Source organism: Symsagittifera roscoffensis, chromosome 3 (assembly GCF_963678635.1).
Source record: "Symsagittifera roscoffensis chromosome 3, txSymRosc1.1, whole genome shotgun sequence".
NCBI lineage: Eukaryota > Metazoa > Xenacoelomorpha > Acoela > Convolutidae > Symsagittifera > Symsagittifera roscoffensis.
This window is the reverse complement of record NC_087064.1, coordinates 36,303,172-36,325,083: the sequence shown is the minus strand read 5'-3', so window position 1 is coordinate 36,325,083 and position 21,912 is coordinate 36,303,172. Positions and strand designations below refer to the sequence as shown.

General features: G+C 34.8%; 2 protein-coding genes and 1 non-coding gene across 4 annotated transcripts; all 3 read right to left on the bottom strand.

Annotated features, from left to right (window-relative positions):
* Window positions 1-880: 880 nt before the first annotated feature.
* Window positions 881-2,572, bottom strand: LOC134841692 (uncharacterized membrane protein DDB_G0293934-like). The gene has a single exon (XM_063857727.1). The coding sequence runs from the start codon at window positions 2,570-2,572 to the stop codon at window positions 881-883; it is 1,692 nt and encodes a 563-aa protein (XP_063713797.1).
* A 651-nt stretch (window positions 2,573-3,223) lies between these two features.
* Window positions 3,224-20,226, bottom strand: LOC134842084 (uncharacterized). 2 transcript variants are annotated; one of them, XM_063858245.1, is made up of 11 exons: window positions 20,094-20,226; window positions 19,848-19,966; window positions 12,455-12,669; window positions 12,101-12,291; window positions 9,145-9,283; window positions 8,610-8,703; window positions 8,433-8,529; window positions 8,162-8,286; window positions 7,366-7,608; window positions 3,630-3,693; window positions 3,225-3,531 (listed from the first exon to the last, which is right to left on the bottom strand). In XM_063858245.1, exons 1-11 carry the CDS (start codon window positions 20,110-20,112, stop codon window positions 3,473-3,475), a joined length of 1,365 nt encoding a protein of 454 aa, XP_063714315.1. In that variant the 5' UTR covers window positions 20,113-20,226; the 3' UTR covers window positions 3,225-3,472. The 2 variants fall into 2 exon arrangements, with proteins under 2 accessions (XP_063714316.1, XP_063714315.1); XM_063858246.1 differs by lacking the exons at window positions 19,848-19,966; window positions 20,094-20,226 and adding an exon at window positions 12,807-12,919 and having other exon boundaries at window positions 3,224-3,531.
* A 1,041-nt stretch (window positions 20,227-21,267) lies between these two features.
* LOC134843007 (U2 spliceosomal RNA) lies at window positions 21,268-21,464 on the bottom strand. The gene has a single exon (XR_010162584.1). It is a non-coding gene; the product is annotated as a U2 spliceosomal RNA (small nuclear RNA).
* Between the last annotated feature and the right edge of the window lie 448 nt (window positions 21,465-21,912).

Genomic DNA, 21,912 nt, shown 5'->3' with positions numbered 1-21,912 from the left:
AGTATTAACCGCAAATAATCATCATAAACAATCAGATAATTTTTGGAGTGAATTGAGTGATGTATCATATTGAATCTCTTATGGATCTGATTCGAACGACATTAAAAAAAAATTTCAAAATATTGTCAGTCTTGAAAAAAACGGTTTGAAATTTTTCAAAATTTGTACAATACCGAGCGTGGAAAACAAACGAGCAGGCTTATTATTGAAATATAGGATTTGAAATTTTAGTTGAGGTCCAGTAATATTGTTTTTTATTTTTCAAAGATTATTTTTTAGAATAAATAATTTTGAAAATTTGTTCAATTTTTCTTGTCATTTTTCGCCAAACATTTTCGCCTGATTGGTTTATTTTACTCTATCGATTATACCCTAAATTCTAGATGCTCGTCAGCTCCATTGAGTGCAAAAAAAATATTATGAAAAAAAATACATGAAAAAGCGTTTCATATATTTTTTAAGAGTACGGTCGAAACATTCTGTGTTTTTTGCACATCAACTGGCTATACGTGTTAATAATTTACAACTCTGATGTCTTTTTGCATGGTAATTTTATGCCATAATTACTTCATTTATACCGTTGTGTATGTAGATTGAAATGCTCTGAATTCAAAAACTGCAAGTTTTAGGATTCGTAAGTTTCTGTTTTTATTACATGCTGATATACAGATGAAAAGTTTTATCTGATTCTCGTTGCAGTACCATTTTTGTCTTCTCCGTCTTAGCGATAGTGTTCTTCTCATCTGTGTTAGCTCTAAAAATATCTGATTTGATAAATTTTAGGTGGTCTTGGTCACTGGTGCTTTCAATTATAAGTGTGTTCAAGACTAAGTAAATTGAATTAAAGATTTGGCAAAAAATTTCTTAAATGAAATTGTGCTTAGTCTAAAATTATAAGTCTGTGTGGGTCACACAGCAGAGGGTATTTGATCTTTGTTGATCTAATCCACGGTATGTCGCTTGAACCGTCTTCTTCCTCAAAAGACCAATCATTGTCATTGGCATGTGAATTATTAGCCGAATTGTCTATTTTAGACCTTGGTGATTTTTGATAACTGTCCTGCGATTCAGAATGTGATGAAAGTTGGAGCCCATTGGCATTTGAAGAATTATCTTGAAATTCTTTGTTAGAGAAATTGTCCGTCGTTTTTCCGTTTTTTGAACCATGATTCAAGTTGAGTTCATTATTGACGTTCGCGTTCGAGAAGTTGTTCAGCACTTTTTTCCGAATAGCAATTTCCTTGTATCCCTGCTTCATGCTGGACACCAAAACAGGTATCTCTTTATCATACAGGTGGTTGTTCAATCTCAACTCTTGTCGCTTTTCTATTTTCTGAATGGGAGGTGATACATTATTGCTAAAACCTGTTTCTTGCTTGGTCGAATAGAAATTGTCAATAAGTTTGGCAGTTGGCTTTTGTGGCGAATGTTTTTCGTGCTTAGTATACGAGTTGTAAACGTCCTTATTATATGTTTTCGGAGACTGATTTTTTTCTATTGGTTTGAAAGTTTTTGCTGGTTTCTCTTTTTCGATCTGCCTATTTTTCGACGGTCCGAATATTTCTTCTTCTGGTATTGTACTGTCAGGTGTCAATATTGTGTCATCAATTGTCTTCCCACACCTGCTGATTTCTTCCAGAACATTCTTGCTGTAACCTCTATCTATCGTAGAATTTCGGCTTACTTGACGTGGCGAATTGCTTTCGATGCTTTGAATTTCAAGTGATGAGGAATTTTCGTTTTTTGTTCTTTGGTTTTTCTTGTTGGATACTTCGACTGAATGCGAGTTTGTGATTTTTGGTTTGAAGCTAGACCCCGTATGATTCAGAGTTTCCTTTTCAACTGATGGCGAGTTGGTGGTTTTTGAATCGAAGTTTGATCCCGTATGATTCAGAGTTTCCATTTCAACTGATGGCGAGTTGGTGGTTTTTGAATCGAAGTTTGATCCCGTATGATTCAGAGATTTCATCACAACTGATGGCGTGTTGGTGGTTTTTGAATCAAAGTTTTGGGATTTCAACACTTCAGCTGTTGGGGAATTTCTGTTTTTTAATTTGGTATTTGACCGTGTAACATTTTGAGAACTTATCTCATTCATTATTGGTGGGATGCTGCTTTTTGGTGTCGACCTATTTTGAGGTTGCTTTTCAGAACTTGAAGATTTGTCAAACTTTGATTTGGGATGTGACCCGACCTGAATCATCATATCAGCGCCATCCTCGATGATTGTTGGCTTCAATTGTAAGGATTCGGTTTGAATTCCGTCAATTGGTTCTGGTTCGTTTTCCCATTCTTGGATACAATCCTCGTCGGCGTAACTGAAGTCGAACTCGAGTTCGAAGCACGAATCGGGAGATCGGCATACATCTCCAAAACATGGCTGAACACCTTTCCGCTGTTTCACGTAACTTTTGTCCTCACTCTTTGCGTAGAACAGCACACAGTCGTCGCAACATTGACTCTGAAGCTGTTCCAAATGGGACCCCGTCAGGATTCGAACCCGCTTGTTTGTTTTGGGAATCTTTTTTATGACGTCATTGGATACTTTATTTGAGTCTATGGCCGCACTCATTTGTTATTTGAGTTATTTCGGTTCAGTTCAAGTAAATAGCAAGGTTAAAGTCAACCTAAATATTGAAGATCACTCGATAAATATTGAAGGTTAAAATGTTCCTTGGAACTTTTATGGGTAGAAATTATTCAAGTATAACTTCCCTCAAGTGCAGTTGTTTGAGGTTAACATGATTTTTGAAGTTATTTGGCGAATAAAACGATAGATTATTAATGACAAGATAATTCTCGCAGTGCGAAGGACGTTTAAGGCATTTTGAAGCGATTCGGATTCCTTTTGTTTCTGGTTTAATAGATTAGTTTTGCCTTGGGATGGATTTACAAGCGTTCCGTCTTGATTTTATGACTATGAATCTTAATTTCCTAACAACAGAGAACAACATAGCAGCTCCGTTGCCTAACCAAATGGTAAACAAAAGCTAATGGTCTACAAAGAAGCTTCAATGCTTTCAAGAAAAGCTAAAAGGTTACAATAGAGCGGACGTGCCGTGCCCCCTATAACGAGCAAACGAGAAATTTATTAGATTTTAGTATTTATTTGCTGAAATTATATATCGTTTCTGATCATTTTTTGATTTTTTAAAAAGGTCAAGTTAAAACGTTACATGAACGAATTTAGAATTTCAGTGAAAGGGAGTTTCAAATTTCTTAGATAATAAGCATTCTTTTTTCAAATTCAACAATTTGATGTTCCTCTAAGTGGCACAAAAAAGCTTTAAAGAAACTTAGTTTTCATCTTGCCAAAAAATAGATGACTTTCAGCCTACCAACTAATTTAAGCCTTTTGAAGCTTTCTAATTTTAAAAACTACAGCATTTAAAAACGAGTAATCATTATTGAGTCCAAAATCAGAGTCAGTTTCCTTCTGGCAAATCTCACTCGGAAAACAATTCTTTTGTTATCATTTCTTCTTTCCTTTCCCGAACTTCTTTGCGAAGAAACGCGACACTCTCTTGTGAACTAAAAGCAAAGTTTTTAAATACAATTTCTTGCTATAGCTTGGAACTAATTATTTCAGACTGCTCGACAAAGGTAGATTTGAGGTCTCTTTAACTTACGCTTCTTTTGCTTTCGGGAGTATCCGTTCCCAATGTCATTGACGTCGTCACCGTTCACAGACTCCTAAAGCGACAACAAAGCGATGAGGAAACAAGTGAGGAGGAAACAACTGTATCAAATAAAAGTATCAGGTGGGACATGAAACTTGATCCCTTATGCTATAGAATCGCAGGCAAACACAGTAGATCAAAACGGACCTGATCATTGTGTGTAGCCTTAATTGTGTGAAGCCCTGATCCATCAAAATCTTCAGAACTGTGGCAGAACTATGTACATGTAAATATATAATTTAGGTTTTATATATATGTTCATTAATCTATGTCCACTTCACGAAACGAAAGTAGGAAACTATGGCGTAGGTTGTTTGTTTTTGTAGAAAAGCTTGTATGGCTTCAAGAGAAGTATTTTACCAGCGGCCTATTAGTAGCAATTCAGATTCCGATGAAAATTCACAAAAAATGCTTCAAGGTCTCAAAAATTGGTCTGACCTTTTCCTTTTTTCAGACTACTGCAATTTATATACTTTTTTGAAGATTTTGATGGATCATTATTTTGCAGATGTTTTGAGCTTATTCAGTCGCTCTTTAAAAGAAAAAATACAAAATTTAGCTAAAACATGAAAACAATACAAAATTTAGCAAAAAAATGAAAAAGAATAATTGACTTTTTTTAGTTCTTCTTTGACTTTTGTTCTGATCTTTGAATTCATCCATTTCAATAAATTTGGTCGAAAAAGTCTGTCCTTCTTGTTGGTTGCTCGTTATTCAGATGTTCTGTTTTTCTAGTTTTTGTTTTGTTTGAGCGCAATTATCATTATGATTTTGAATGGTAAAGTTTTGATTTACTTCATCATTTTTCAGAAAAAGTCTATAAACACCATTATAAATAAAACTCTCAGTCAGAGTAAAACTTGAATAAAATGCCTTAAGACCTGAAAAAAAATCTAAATAAAATTCCTTTTCAAAATTAACTCCCAACAACTGCAGATCTGTGAAAAAAAATGTGCGTAGCTTTGTTTTTTAATTCCAGTTTCGTTGTAGAAAAACTAAGCTACTTTGAATTTTTATTTGAAACGTTTATCTGAATGAAAATTTAATGGGTCTCATAAAAATAGTATTAGTTATTCTACTTCAAATTTTTTGTCGAAATCGAATTGTTTCTGAAAACTAGTCTTAAGTTTTGACAGAAATCGACACGTGTTGGCTGACTATCGGAAAAAAAACGCTTGAATCAACAGCTCCTTTCTTCTATCGAGGCAAAATTCGTTATTGCAAAAAAAATGCCATCAATGATTTTGTGATTAAAAGTTTTTCTCAAATTTTGTGATCGTTTGTTACTAAAGCCCGTTTCATCACACATGCAGCGCTGATAACCATTGCGCAGAAAACTTTTTTGAAAAACCAGATTTATAAACTTCTTTTGATAAAATTTCTATATAATTACTTTTATTCTGAAAAAAAAAGAAAACAATTCATATCAAAACGCTGCTGTCTGCCAATTTTTCATTTATCAAAGCAGTCAAAACTTAATAAAATCCGTGCTCTGCTGAGATTATAATGAGCTGAAAACAACTCATAAATCATAACTTTTTAAGGAAATTTTGTTTCTCATCATCATCAGGTCTTGAGAACGAAGCTATTTGAGCAATTTTTGATTTTTTTTTCATTTGCTAAATTTGTTACATCTGGGTTACACCAAAGTCGTTATTTATGCCCGCGCTTGTTATCATAAGGGAGCACCAAGGGAGCGTGTCAAGGTTGTTACATATGCCAAGGGTGCTACCATCAGTGGCTAGTTGGCTAGTTGCTCGAATCGAATTGTTTCTGAAAACTAGTCTTAAGTTTTGACAGAAATCTTTTAGAAATAAAGAGAACAATTCATATCAAAACGCGTTGTCATCTGCCAGTTTTTCATTTATCAGAGCAATCAAAGCTAAGTAAAATCGGTGCTCTGTTGAGATTATAATGAGCTGAAAACACTTCGCAATTTTAAGTTTTTTACAAAAACATTGTTTCTCATCGTCATAAGATCTTAAAAAAGGAAACTGTTTGAGCTACCTTTGAAAGTTTTCCCGTACGTCAAAAATAAATCAATTTGATTTCTTGGAAATCATACGATGCAACAACAGTAAGAATTATACATTGGATGATAATCTCAAAATTAGAACTTTGTTAGGTTTTGAGGTTGTTTCCCCTCAAATTATATTATAATAAAATATGCAAAAAAAAAAATTTTTTTTTTCATAACATATGAAAAAAGTGCATTATTTGATAATGCCGCGAAAGTTTTAAGCAAAATTATAGAAAACTTATAATTTTAAGAAGAAAAAGGAACACCAAAAAAAATTTTGAAAAAAGTTTTTTACACTTTCATATATTTTTTTACAGCCTATCTTAATTACATTAGAAGTTCCTTATATTTATCTTTGCGTATTCATTCTCTCCGACGGTGAGACTGTCTCTCTGAATCTCTAAGATTTCAACTTCGATTTTCCTTAATTTTTACGCTCTACAATTTAATCATTTGTGAACATGTAGAATTATTTGTTACAAAAGATTATAATATCATGGTGCAGTCAAACAGTAACGAAAACAAACTCCCTTTTGTTTTAATCACACCGTAGACCCAATCATTGCCGAGTGATTTTTTTCGTTTAACTTTTATCGTAGAAAAAATAATAGACATTGAGAATTTGCTAAATTCGATAGAAAGACACCACCCACACTATCCAACACTAGAAAATCAAATGGATGGTGATAACAAGCAAAGAGAAACGCAAGAGTCGAGAGCAAAGCCCGCGAACAAAAAAGATTTGACGACAAAAGAAAACGTATCAATCAAAACGGAGACAAAGCGTTTAAACGTGATGCCAATAGACAAGATGGACAAAATATTTCGATCAACGTTTTTCCTCGCATGGGGAACAAAGGTAAACGTACTCGTGGTCAAAACATCACAGAGGCCAAAGTCATCCGGATTTCATTCAAAGCATTCTGAAAGTTTTCAGCATCCTGTTTAGTGAGGAAGACTAACGTGACATTTCAGAGACATAAATTGCTTAACAACAAAAAAAGACAAGGAATCGTTAGAACGTCTCTAAGGAGCCTTAGCTGAAATGCTGAAAAAGTGTGATATCAACGCTGGAGATGGTAGGTTTAGGAATATTTTCTTAAATAATATTAGAACAACTTTGACATCCAAGGAACATTTATAATCGAAATACTACCCCCATTAGAAGCTCTATATGTCAAACTCATTGACGAAAAAAATTATTGACTAAATGAAAATGACGAAAATTTTTTAATCCAACGGATTTTCTGCGCATTAGTTTTTTAACATTTTTAAAGTCAAAAGGGAACCAACTGTAAGTTAAGAACGCAACAATAATTGTATGAAATGTGGCTGTACATTTTAAAGAGGACCCCTAGCAATATGCTCAGCAAGAAATTCAATTTGTACATCTTGTTAGTTTAAGGGTCAAACCACCAAACTGATTAAGGGTCTCTTCACCAACTTAAGGGCCACTTCACCTATCTTGTTGTAAAAATGTAGATATTCCAAATTTTGCAAAAATATGGGTGGTCGTGACATTTTGTGATTTCTTCGTAACATTTTGTGGTTATGCTTGTTTATTTTAACAATTTATTCAATCAAAAGGACCAAGAAACAAATTGTTAGCTTTAGTCGGCAGATTAACATGACTGATTCTTATGAATTAAGCTGAAAGTAACTCACGACGAAGTCCCATTGGAAGTCGTTGTTCATGGCCTGCTGGTGTTCTATCATGCACTGCCAGAGAGAGTTGATGTCTGCCTGGTACATGACCAGACTGTTCTGGTACTTGACCAGCTGGTCTTGCACACTCAACAGATCCTCCCTGGTCTTCTTCGCCACATTCTCCCTACTCATGACGTCATTGCCCGAATCAGTCCATCTTGTCTTCAGTGACGTCATCAGCTCAAGGTACGATTTGGTGACCTATGCAGTTTACGAATTTAGGAAATTATATGTCATCATCAGTTTTTCGATTATAGTTTTCATCAATCAGGCTTTTATCCAGTAGCGGATTTCGGGGCGCGGGGTTTCCAGATATTTTACCCCTTCATCACTCAAATATCCCTTTTGATATTATCTTTCGACAATTTTTTTGGCTGACCAATCTTGTATTTTTAGCGTCCATAAATTGTAATTTTTTTTGGACCAAACCTCTAAATTAGAGCCAAAAATGGCGGTATTTTTAGTGCTTTGAGAAAATTTTGGACTTTTTTGAAAATCTGCCTCCCTCGAGATAATTTTAGATCTGCGACTGCTTCTAAGCCTAAGAAAAGTGATATGAAAGCACAAAATTGATTACTCGTTAACACCTTCATTGCAAAAAGCGTAATTCGTGACTAGGTACACTAGTTGCAAATTTCTAGTCGTGGAATTAGTTTATTACAGTTTTTTACTGTTTATGATTGAATGCGGTAGAGATGAAATAGCCAAAAAGATCCCAAAAAATTATTCAAAACTTGTTTTGAGCTGATCTCACCTTGGTTTGCATGTACGTGAATTGTTTCATGTGTGCATCAACATCGGCCTCGCCAATAACTTCTTCGTGCGTCGGTTTTTTGTCCATCGAAGGCCTCGATGAACCACTGCTCGTAGATGTTTCATCTTAACAAAAACATCGCAGAAAAAACTAAAATTATATATATATTTGTAAGCCAATTAATTGATTACTTTAAATTCAGAAGTATTATTCTTTTTCAGAAAAATTCGTAACAGAATGAATAAGAATTTTGACATTGGGTTTGGCTTACGAAGACTGCTCTTGTACTGTTCTAAAAGTGTCTTGAATTCTGTGATGGTGGAGTTCTTCTGAATGAGGCCGCTGAAGTCCGGATCTGTCATAAAAATCTAACAAGCAAATCAAAAAAATTATCAACAGATAAGTAAAATTATTCTGTTAGAAATAGTAATGTTAAAATGGTGCACACCTTGATGCCTGCTTCCGCGTGATCGATTAGAAGTTCTTTCATCTTCAAATCAGACACATGTTTACTCTCTTCACTCAACTCTTTCCACTTTTTCCTGAAGCAAAATTCAAAGTATCAAAAACCTGACTTCAGGCGAGGATTTAAGATTTTATCGAAGGGGTTTTCTCATTAAAAATTTTTGAAATTGTCGGCAAAACTGATTTTCTGAGGTTTTTCAGAAAACTATATTTTGCTAAGCTTAGCTTACAGTGCATTAGGTGAGTTTTTTGAGGCAGGCCCAAAACTTTAAGACCTCTCGGTCAAAAATGGACACTATAAAATAAAATTAAAGGTGGTTCTTTGCATGGGAGCACACAACGTTATTATTCAAAAAATTTCAGAAATACTCGAGCGCACCAAGAAATGCGATTTTGTGTAATGCGGTTTTGAAAAATTAATTGCGGCTCTCAATAAACTTTTTAGATATAGTGTTAATCTAGTAATTGTACAGAGCTGGAAGAATTGAGTTGGGGGGAGCCAGTATATGCCCTCGTACCATATGGTTTTGGTGACTGGGTTGAGTGGTGCCTTTTCGTTGCATTCCCCCTGTAAGAACAGCTTCCTCAGAGCAGCACACGCCAGCAAGTGCTCCTTCAGCTCCGGCTTCTTCTTCACCTTCAACTTGTACTTGGTATCTGTAAACAAAAGCTGTGATACCAACTGGTTATTTCAGATGAACTTTCTCAAGTTGATATAATTTCTTATTAATTACTTGAGCGGAGGCACTAAATGTTTTAACCTGGCGTCAAAAACGACCACAAGTTTTTGTATTCCACTTTTTTCTCAACAGTAATATCTATTAAAGAATTCAATCAAGGCATAAAAAGGGAGAGGATCAAATTTCTCAGATTATTTTTTCTAAAAACTATTTTTTTTTTCGGCCAAAAACTCTCTGAACTGCTAAATTTGACGCTCCGGTGCCCATCAATCTTGTGCGCAGGCTCAAATTGCACGTGCGCTGCAATTTGCAAGGTGAGGTTTTGTTTAATGTCATAGCCTAATGGGCACTTGTTATATGCGCTCTTCTCAACTTAACTAGTTTACCTCCGGGTTCGGCCTCCGGGCTGGCTGACTAAAAAACACTATACCTTGTTGCCAGTTAATTGGGTTTTTCAACATACTGAATACTGAGGGTTTGAAAAACAAACTTTTTTCTCGTACCATCAAGGACTTTTGAAAACCAAAACAAGATTACAACTGTTTAATAGATGGTACAGAAGAGTTTTTGTCGCCCACCATGGCTATTTTACTGATCACGCAGTATGTTTGAAGTCTGCGTTACAATTTTTATAAAAACCTTAATTTTATTTTTGGTCCGACTGTAATATATTTGTTTCGATTGGTTTTGTCATTCAGACCAATTTCGGTGATCGAATTTTAGTTGGAAATCAACCAGTTTTATACCACAAAAAAGACATCTACTCCCTCAGTTCAAATGTAAGAAAATGTTTCGCCTAAAAAAATTTATGACAGACTTTTTGTACCATCTGGAGTATATTGTTATCCTTGAGAATATTGTTGTCCTCAGAAAAAGTATCTATGATCATTTTTTTTGGAAGTTTAAAAATAGCTATTTTGGCCGATTTAATGAAGACTTGGGAGTTTAAAAATAGCTAATTTGGCCAAATTACGGTAACTAACGAGCGATATTTTGAGTTCTTATAACCTGCGTAAGCCGCAGATAAAAACGATTTCGAATTCTTTGAAGCTAGTCAATTGATGTTTTTATAGGGATAAAAGACGCTTAATGCAGCTAAACAAAGCGGGTAATTGGATAAATTGAAGAAAAAAAGAAAAAAAAACATTTTTGATCACTTAATCAATTTTTAGAGAATTTTTTTTTTAATTGGCTGCAAAATGCAGACTCAGGGATGTGGTCTGATGAAAACGTGAGTGCAATGTTTTTCAGCGTGGTAATTTTTCTTGCACACACAATATTCCAAACTTAATTGAAGCAAGCCAATTCGTAATTTTAATTCTCATGCGACTCAGGTTTGTATGACTTCCTATTTGCTCCGACTTTCGATACAAAAGTAACGGAATATTTGTGCTCGGGGTGGGTTTTTTTTTCTTCAGACAAATTTCGACTTTTTAACTAGCCATTTTTGACGGAATTTTTTTATATCATTCAAAAAATATTGTTGTCCTGAGCTTAAATTTGAAAAGATATTTCACCTGTGATTATTTTTTGTAAAGTTATGAGGGTTTAAAGGCTGCCATTTTGGCCATTTTGACCAATTTGGGACAATTAACGCGCGATATAATTCGAGTTATTAACGCGTAAGCGGAGATTTAATCCCTCTTAAAAAAATCGTTCCAAATTGGTTAAACGAAGCTTATTTGCCATAATTGATTTGTTACAAGGAACGAAATTTATCCTTTTGTACTTTATATGGCGTGTGGGGGGATGATTTTCATTGAAAAAATTTCAAATTTTAGAAGAAAAAAATTTCATTTTATTTTATTTCATTTAATTTTTTTATGTATTACTGCTGCTCAATAAACCTTAAAAGGCAGTCGCAACATTCAGGGCTTCTCCCTGTTACGAGCAGTCTTGTTTCATGTTTACGACAATTTCTGTTAGAAATGCGCGTAAAAAATTGGCATTTTTTGTTTCATGTCGCAGGATGAGTTTTCATCTATTTTGTTCGTTTGATCAATTTTTCATCACTTCAATTAACTTAATGAGAATTTTGACGTCTGTTTCTGAAGTTACATTTGCTTGGCACTCTGAAGGTATATTTTGAGACCAATGATAAAGTGACTGAAGCCTCCGCTGTCGAAAAAAAAATGTTCATGTTTTAAGGACCAAGGGTCTTATGCGTTAAACGGCCCAAAATTAGGAAAATAGTCAGAAATTCTATTTCAAATTGAAAACACGTAATCAACATACAATTACTTCAGTTATTACATATTATACGAGCCAATCAGGATTAATCTCAGTATCAATCGAAATGGCCGACCTAGTTGCTCGAATTTGATTGGCTAATATTAGCCAATCAGGATCAGTTTCAGTTTTAGTTTTCATTTTGCTTCAATTTTGATTTTTGGGCCGTTTAACGCATAAGACCCAAGGACCAATTTAATCCACGACTAATTAGAAAAAAAAACAAAATAAGGAAATTTTATGAAAACCAAGCCGCTCTTAACTGGAAGCCAAGCATCGCCTCTCTGTAAAGGCATGCGCAGCTGTTAATTTTGAAACTTCACGCGGAAACTCAAACGCGTATACTTTATAAAGAATAGCAAAAACAAACGCTGATGAAAACATATCATATCAATAGATGAGTCGATTGACGCAAGAAATACTATCCATGATTTAGGGATTGCTTATTATAATGGAGATTATCAATGGATGTTTGATCAGTGATTAAGTTCCCACTTTTATCTTAGAAAAAATATACTTTTCTGTCTTAATCGACTAAATTAATGAACGGATCATAATATCTCACCGATAGAGCTTGACATCTCCTTGGCCATGTGCATGAGTTTCTTAAGGAGTTCATCACTCCGATTGTTGCCACCCCCTCCCACACGTAACTCCCCCTCGCCCTCGTAGTCTGAGCTGAGGAAGAAGCGACTGTCCTCCTCCGCTATGTCACAGCCAGGGGAAGAGTACTGCTGACTCAGACACTTCTGAGACCTGGAATAGTCTCACATGTTTTGACGTGTTCTTGTGATGCTTATATAGCAAATAGGGTCTGAACAACTTATGATTTTTTCGAATTGCAATTCGAAGAAAAGGGTGTTAAGCTATGGATTGATCTAAAAGTGGCGTCAAATTAGCAGTTTTGTTTTCAACTTACCGTCTGTTGATGCTTTTCCGCTTTAAATCCTCTAAGCTCTCGCCCAGACTAGACTTCCTCTCCCTGATTGTGATCTGTTCCCCATCCAGCCCCATAGTGATTGTCAGTCTCTTTCCAACTTCACCTGGGGGTCCCGCCGGTTGCTGTTGGCAAGCCCGATTGACGTCACTTGAGGGGTGTTGCTTCGAAGGCTCACTCACCTTTCGTATTTCTTCCTAGAGTGATAGCGGAAAAGTTAAGGCAAGTTATCTATCATAGTTAATGATAATTAGATAAAAGAGTAAAATTTGATCAAAATATTGTAATAGTTTTGCTGATTAGATTTGAATGTAATTTTATAATGATAACCAACCTCAAATGAAATTTTATGTCATTCAAATGACTTTTGAAATTGTTTAAATATGAGCTCCCACATTATGATAAAAAATGGACAAACAATCGGAAACTGGTGCCCAGCGGTCAATGGGCAGGACAATTTAATAGCCCAACTGCCGCATTTCATACTGAATTATGCTGTAATACTTATTGTTTTCCACTTTCATCCTTTCATCCTTTACGGGAGCAGTTTTTATCATACTCTTATTATACTTCATTTGATTCGATTTTTTATGACGCACAAAAAGTCCCAAAGGTACTCCAGGGGGCCAAAATGTTTAAATTACCAAGCCAATTTTTTAAAGTTTTTCTGCGTCATCAATCATGTCGGAGCCGGCTATATGCGTTCATTAGCGAACAAGAATGGGCTAGCTTTTTTTCGGAAAAATTAATTCATGTTCCATAATAAATTTTTTAGCGAATCATTAAAACTTAAAAATTTATCGGTAGGAACAGCTGAAAAAAGTAGTATAGAATTAAAATGAGATAGCAGAATTAAATTAAGTTGCCATCAATTACTATTTGTAGAAGGGGCGGATCTAAGATTTTCTCGAGGAGGGAGGCTTTTCAAAATAATTTTGAAAAATTGTCGACCTTTTTTTTAGGTCGACCAAATTGATTTCCGACCTCTCCCAAAGCAATAAAAAGGCCTTGTTTTGACCAAATTTTTTGTGCCGCAGGCGAAGTTCTGAAAAAAAAACAGACCAAAAAAGTTTTAGGAATTTTTTGGAAAATTTTGACTAAAAAATCGCATTTTTTCGGCGCGCGCTTCCCCTCAAATTTAGTATAAATTTGGCAGCAAATGCTCTTTTCAAAAACTTTTAGGGTCCGTCAGCCAAAAATGGATATCTCAAAATACTATAAAGGGGCCCCTGCTTTTCATTTAAAAAGTAAGCTAAGCTTCATCAAGTTTCAAGTGATTAATTCTGAAAAATAGAGAATTCAGATTAATACTTTCCACACAGACGGGATAATTTTCACAACGTCAATGACAACTGAAACGTAATTCACAATTAAACTACTGCGAGTTTTTTAAGCGCTGACAAAATTGGCTGGAAAAAACCAACCTACCCTACGCTGTAGTCTTATCACACACTAATCAGACGGACGGTTCATCTAAAAATGACTTACATCGAGCCGTTCAGCTCTCTGCGGTCGAGCGCCGATAAGCCTCTGGTAAAAGATTGCACGCAATTTTTTGTTGAATTGTTGGTTCTGTTTTTTATGTGCCATAGTAACGTAATCCTAAGATTGATTAGTCAACAAGTTAGGTAGTACAGCAAACAAACGGTCACTTCCAAATTAGTTCAATTTTGGAAAAATTAGTTTTTTTTTATGTCAGAAAAAAAAGATGAAACAAAAACGGCAGATCCATCTCCCTCATCATTGGGACCGCTGGGACTGATGTTATGAAACTCAGAGGGGCGATACTAGAGATGGTTTGACTGCTTAAATCCGGACCGCTTGAATCCCTAGGTTAAGTGATAACGGCTCCCGGAAGTGTAAATGGCCCTAACAGAACTCGAAAATTAGCAATTGGAACGTCTCCAAACTTTAGTATGTTATAAAACCCAAACTAAATAAGCTTAACTATGGAAATACAATAGAACCCTTGAACCCCCGCTTCCAGTTTTAAGCCCTAAGTAAACAAAACCCCACCACTAATTTCCGAGTGTTTCGACCCTAGAAGAAGGTAGAAAGCTGAAGCATCGAGAGATATAGGCAAGATATATCATATTTTATAGTTTCAGCCATTTTTAGCAGTTACTTAGGAGGTTTTTAGCATTTGGAAAAAAAAGTAGATAGGAAAATAACACTTTATGCCGGCAAAGTTTACTAGTCTCAACTGCCTGGAAAAAAATCTAATGAACCAATCCTTCCGGTATCATCTTCCAGTGTTAATAGCCATTTCCCTGCAAAAGGGAAAAAGGACCTTAGAAGCTGAGGAACTCTTGATGCATTATTCGAATACGGATGAAAACTGGTAGACAAAATTCCGACTCTAAATATGGGAGATTGACCACGTGTGACCCCATGATGACCTTTAAATGACGTTTTAGCGTTTACGCCCAAAACTATTTAGGAAAACCCAGGATTAAGGGGTGCATTAGAAAACTTGGGGTCTAAAGAAAGATTTTCTTCTTTGTCAATTCTGTAGGAATGGTGAAAAAGTTAAAGTGGACTCGGTAAGAATTCGATTGAGCTCAGCTATGAAAATTAAGCTATTAATAGCAGCTCAACTAAAAAAAGTAATCTCAGAAATATTTGCATTACTAGGAGCGCGATATGGGAAATAAAACTCAGAATAATATGGAAACTCAGTGGGTAAGCCGCAGGCTTAATTTGACCCCTAACACGCGAAATGCGTCCCTCTAATAGCTAAAAGGTTGCAATCGGAATAGAGAATAGATTTTATTTTTAGATAGTTGAATTGAATCAGTTTCCCATCAAAAAGTCTTCTGCTACGCCGGCAAGTAGGAAACGCATACTCAGTACTAAATTGAAGACCATAGGAGGCTCACTGAGTAAACATAGCACGAATTGGCGGTTGAAATGAACTCGGGGGCTAGAGTTTACTGTGTTGAACTCAGGAAACCGTTGGTTAGGACATTTGTTTGATTGGGTCAAATGGTGAGACCGACCGCATTCCCGTACCTAAAAAACCTGACAAAAACTGTAAGACAAACTTGCCACTTGTCAGCATTGACAGGGGAAGGAAACTTGTCATAGAACATGTGCGAAGGAGCTAATTAGGCGGATGTTAGAGCTGGCAGGGAATGACGTGACTTAACTAAAATTAAGTGTAAATAAAGATAAGGACCTAGAGAGTACTGGAGATCATCCGAGAGGGAGAAAAATTCATAACTTTTAGCGATTGGCTAGATGATTCTCGATTAGTTAGATAAACTGAATGAGACTAAGGCTTAAGATCTTAAGGATAGCATTTTAGAAAAATGACTTCATAAAAAGAAACTATAGAGTATTGACTTGCCGTAAGCACACGAACTCTTTCTCTAAAGCAAATTGATTAATTTCTTCTTAGTTAAAAAAAAGTTTTCATTATTTGGTGTTTTACTTGAATTCTAAACCCTTGTCGAAATTATTGCAACTCAAGGTAAGAGGAAACCGTCAAAAGAGTATCACGAAAAAGGGCAGTCAACATAATACAATTAAGAGTAACATGCCACCTTTGGTAAATGTTGCAAAACACTGTAGGAACCACCACGGATCAATCTGGACCTCGAGTTTCCAACCTTCTGATTGAAAAACAGTAGTTTTAGTCAAAACAAATTTGGCAACACAAAAACAAAACCAAAAAACGAAAAAAAAACCACTCAGATTTTTGCCCTGATATGCGAGCAGTTGTTCTGATTTATTTATGCTTGGGTATTTTTTATTTAGTCGTTAAATTTTTGTTCAATTTTTTAAAACAATTTCAAAAGGAAAAATTGTTATTGGATCTGGAAATAAAATTTAAACAATATTGACTTTTGATTTTTAGTAGAAGTAGTTCACTAAAAGAAACTATGCTCGTTGATAGAAACTTTTGTTTCAGTTATTACCTATAAGTATAAGCCGCAGATCTGGTTTTAGCATAGATCATAGTCGAACTAGTCCTATAGTGGGAACGACAGTTATATAAACAGATGAAATAAACAGGATGAAAAAAAGATAGCCTGAAAAGCTAAACCTGAATCAAATTTAGTTTGGATTATTCTTCACTGCTATTTAGATTTCAGTTTTAGTTTAATCTCTTTTCCTCTTTTTGATCAGCAGAAAATTAGTTGCAATTCTGATATATATATATGAATCAAATCATGGTTTAACTTGGCAAATCTTAAGGTTTTCACCTGCTTTAGTTACTTAAGTGTTCCGAGTTCTGTGATTTATATGTTTTCAAAGCCAAAGGATTGGCATGTTCCGCTTAAATGGAGTCGTGAATGATTATTAGGTTACCTTGACCATCCCAAATGATCGTTCAGTTGAAATTTGATCCTAATTCTAGTTAAAAAGAAGTTTTATCATTGAGTGTCAAGATGTGAACAAATTTTATTAGACGAAAATCCACTCATAAACAAATAAATCAACCGTTTTAATTTTAAAGTAGCATTCCGATGGTTCCCCCCTTTTCTAACTCTAAACAACTTAACACCCTACAATTTCACTCACTTCTTTTTGTTGCCTTAGCAATTTAACATCGCTACAGTTTAAAACAATTTCTATGATTTAACACCGTTTTACTCCAAAATGAAAAGAAAACTTACTTCGAAGGGGGTTTCGGTGAGCAACAAGAAATTAAAGGAGAGAAGTTTTTGACATTTAAAGCCAGACGTATTCGCGCTACTCAATTCCGATAGTTTCGAACAGAAAAGACCTTGCAAATGATTTCAATGAAAGTTTAAAACCAAAATGAAATGGTTTTATCAATATTTTAAATGAATCATTCCAAAATGAACCAAAAACAAGCAATAGTTCAATGATCTTCAAAAGCCCGCAAATAATTAGACGTCCTTTGACCAATATAGCATAATTTTCTAGACATTTTCAGCCGGTATAGAAAATTATAACCAATGTCAAAAACCTAAAAATCAATAATTTTAGAATCATTTTCGAACCTAAACTTATGACCTGATCGCTTTGACTTATGACCTGATCGCGTTTGGATCAGTTTGTCGTTACTTGGGAGGGCAAACTGAGTGACCAAACTGTTTGTAGTGGGCAAAAACGCACTGGCAACTGCAACAGTCGGGGTGAATCTCTCGCTGAGATCTTTTATATGCGCTATGACATTTCGGGCTTCCAATTTTCCCGCTGAAAGGTCATGGTTATACTCTCCATGCGTCTCGATTAATTCGTTATTTTCAATAATGGCAGTTGCTCGACATTTATGTTTTTGATATTTTGATCAAATCCATTTTTCTGTGAACTTATTTTTTCGCTTGAAATAAAATTCGTGGCTGGACGCTATAAGAACTGGCTGGTTTTTAGATGAAACTGTGAATTCGAAAGAAGGCTCAATCATAATGTGTTTATTGTGTTTGCGTTTGTTTATCACTCAAGTAATGTTTAAAATGACTGTCAGAATTTAATTTTTGTCAGAATTTATACGTCAAATTGTTATGAGATAGCACAAGCTGCTTTTTTAGTAATCAAAATGGTTTAGCGAAAAGTCTAATTGAAAATAAAACACAAACTTGTTGATAGAACCCTAAATAATTTAAGAAGCCTCCTTTTAGCATGTATAATTAAGATAAACCAAGTTTCTCATTATGGTGCGTGCGTTTATTGCAGGATTAACTTTGGTGTGATAAGAGTTGAGATTAGAAATTCATACAGCATTAACTTTAATAACGAAATGACTAGGTGTTAAATTGTACTGTGTTAAACTGGAAAACAAGAGTTATGCCGTTGTTGATTTAAATTGATTACTAGTGAAATGACTTAGTGTTAAAATGTACGGTGTTAAACTGTATGTCAATAAGTTGTAGGACACCCATTATAATTTAGGAAGCCTCCTTTTAGCATGTATAACTAAGATAAACCAAGTTTCTCATTATGGTGCGTGCGTTTGTTGCAGGATTAACTTTGGTGTGATAAGAGTTGAGATTAGGAATTCATACAGCATTAACTTTAATAATGAAATGACTAGGTGTTAAATTGCACTGTGTTAAACTGGAAAATAAGAGTTATGCTGTTGTTGATTTAAATTGATTACTAGTGAAATGACTAAGTGTTAAAATGTACGGTGTTAAGTTGTATGTCAATAAATTGTAGGACACCCATTCCGGTTACTACAGTATTGGTTTTAAAAATTGTCAAATTGGCTGATTTATTTGAATAATGCTAATTATTTTGCTCTCTTTTAACACTCGCAAGCGGTCAATTAAATTGGTTTAATGTAAGGTGCTTCACTTTGTCTTATCATTAGAAAAAAAACTCTAATTTCATTAGAAAAAAATACGCTGTTGCCTTTTTGAAAATGTGGAGAAACTTTGTATTTGTGTATGTGCTATTTTTTGTTTTTTTTTCACGCAAAATCAGTTACCACATTTAATCAACGAAAAGAGTCGAGTGATTCATCAAGCAAAAACTCTTTCGTTAGTAATTTGATTTCAACCAAAAACTTCTGAAATTTTTTTATAATTTTGAGAAAAACCAGTATGAAGTTTTTGATTTTTGGTCTAATTTCAAGCTAAAAACGTGAGTGTGCAGGCTTATAATAGCTTTTTTATTTTTAAATTTTTCTGTTAAAACCTAATTTTACACGCTTTGAAGTAGTTTTTGGAGATTTTTTGCGCAAAATTGGGGATTAAAAACTTCAAAGTTCAAAAAACTTTGGTAAAAAAATTAAAAAATAAAAATTGTTGATTCTTTTGATCAATTTTTTGCTTCGTTTTTCTTGTCAGTTTTCTACAAAATCTATTTCCAATCAGCTTATTTTACTGTGATGGTCGAATATGCCTAAATTCTTTTTCTTGTTATATTCTTATATCACACCACGCAGAAAAAACGACACTAGTTTTAAGGTTACAAACTTTTTTTTAATGTTTCTTGAGACGACTATGGTCGGAAAATTCTGTGCTACTTGCACAATAACTGGCTATTCTTGTTATTATGTGAAATTTGTGCAAATTAAGTGAAATTAGTGAAATTTGTCCTTATTATAATATGCTTTTTAAAAAGATTCAAAAGCTATCTATATGTTCTAAGAGTTAAAATCATAATCAATTTGATCTGACAATGAAGACTCAATTAAGTATTTTTTAAATGCGTTGTTGCATTTTATAATTGTGGTCGATGAATTATTCTGGAAAAAAATATATAGAAACAAGTTCTGCAAAAAGAAATGGTAAATGGATATTCCAAATATTTGGATCATTTTATAGATCGATTATGATAAAATCTAAAAAAAGTCAAGTTAAATCAGCTTATCTGTATTTTTTTGTTAGATTTGTTAAAAACAGTCCAGTGTAAGTAGTCAAAACTGAAGCATATCTACTTTTCGAATAGAACATACCTTCTTTTCGTCGTCCGGAGGCGAAAACTTGATTTTGGTCAATGACTTCCTTTTAGATCTGTCCTCTTTTAAGGTAATCGAGTTTCTTTTCTCACGTCTTTTCACAGGAGGAGCGTCAACTAAAGAGAACCAAATATATAGAAATGGTATTCTAACCTCTCAGAGTTATTTTGCGAATCAAACTATTGAAACTGATTTTGCCAGTTATGACTCAGGAATTCGGACAAAATAGTTAAGGTTTCTTACTGATAACAGCATCATCCATGCCTTATAACGGTTGAACCGATATAAGGTCAACGCAGAAAATTTAGTGTGAAGAATTTGAATAATTCGTCCCAGTATGTGATGTTTGCTGAATCAAAACGAACTCATTTATAAATGCTTTTGGCGAGAATGTCGAAAGTTCTTAAAAGTTTACCTTGCCTTGCTTTTTGTTTGTATTGAAGCTTGAGCTGACTTGGCTATTTTTGAATTACTTTGATACGGCTAGAATTACGGTTATTGTTTTTGAAGCAATTTTAGATTTTCATGATCATTTTCAAAGGTGTCCGCTGTTAGATCAACTGGAACTTAAGAGAATCACTTTGGATCGGATTGGTAATATTGCTCCATGTTCCACGATGATTCAGCAATTCTAAAGGCGTACTACAATTGGATATTTTTGAGTTGATCTCGGGTGGGATCTTTAATCAGATGACAAGCTAACGAGTTAACGAGCAGTGACATCATTGCGACTGTTACATAACAAATTACCAATTAGTTACTTTTAACGAGGTCTGGCTCACAATTAAGTTCGAAACATTTCTGATGATCTGTTAGCTTTTGTTCTTCGCACATTATATGCCCAGCATCCGACTTATGCAAAGATTTCGGAATTTTAGAGAAATCTGTCAGTTCAAAGACTAAATTTCATGGTCAAAAAACATATATAGTGTTTTAAATAGGGTCGATTTTTAAGACCCTTTGGGTGGTCAAGGGTTGAATCGCTGGAGTGAAAGGAAAGAGGGTGTCAACTGCCCATATATCCTATACTGGCTGGAACGGTCTGCACAATTTGATAACAACCTGAATCATTTGTTATTTTGAAGCTGGTTTTTGGAGAAAGTATGATAAAGTCAAAACTGTTCGGGGGCATTTTTTTCATGCAATTTTAGTTAAACATGTTTAATTTTATCAAATACAGCACCCGTACTAAAATTTTTAGTTAAATTCAAATCTGGACATTGAAAACTCATACAAATTTCAGATCTGTATCAGTCCTGAGGCGTGTCTCTTTTTTCGCTGTACGTGTCTGAATCAGACATACATGTACAGATATGATAACTATGGCACAAGTCAGGTATGATCATGTCTGCTTCAGGTCTGGCCCAGGTATACCTCAGATCTGAATATACATGATCATACCTGGATCAGACATGATCATACCTGGACCAGACATGATCATACCTGAATTGTAAGACCGGGTCAATCCATGAGTCAAACGAAGCAAGCTTTGGTGTTAACTGGAGAAGCAAAAATCTGTTTAATATTGGTGCCAGGCAATGCCCAGCATGACAGATATTAAGCTGGCAAAAACAGACACTACACATGAATTTAGCCAGAAGGCCGAGAAGCGATAACTGAAACAAAGAATATTTTTTGTACACGCCTCAAAGAAACAACAGCTCGGACCATACAATTTTTAAACTATCCGATTGGATTGGGACCTTGTCGCTCCCGAAACAATTCATACAAGATCAAGTTAAATAGTTAAAAATAGGCTGTCATTATGACTTTTTGCCTTATCAAAACACCCTGCCGGCTTTTTGTTTTGTCGTAAGACTACAGTGGACTACACTATAACCATCTGCGTTTCTGCCGTTACATGGCGCTAAGTTTTCTACATGATTAGACCTGAAGCAGGTATAGTCATGTCTGACGAGGTATAGACATGTCTGACCAGGTTCAGTCATGTCTGACTCAGATATAGTCATGTCTGACTCAGGTATTATCTGCAAACAACAGAAGTGATCAGATGTGAAAGAGATATGCACAGAACTGAAAAACAACTAGTATCTGACAATTG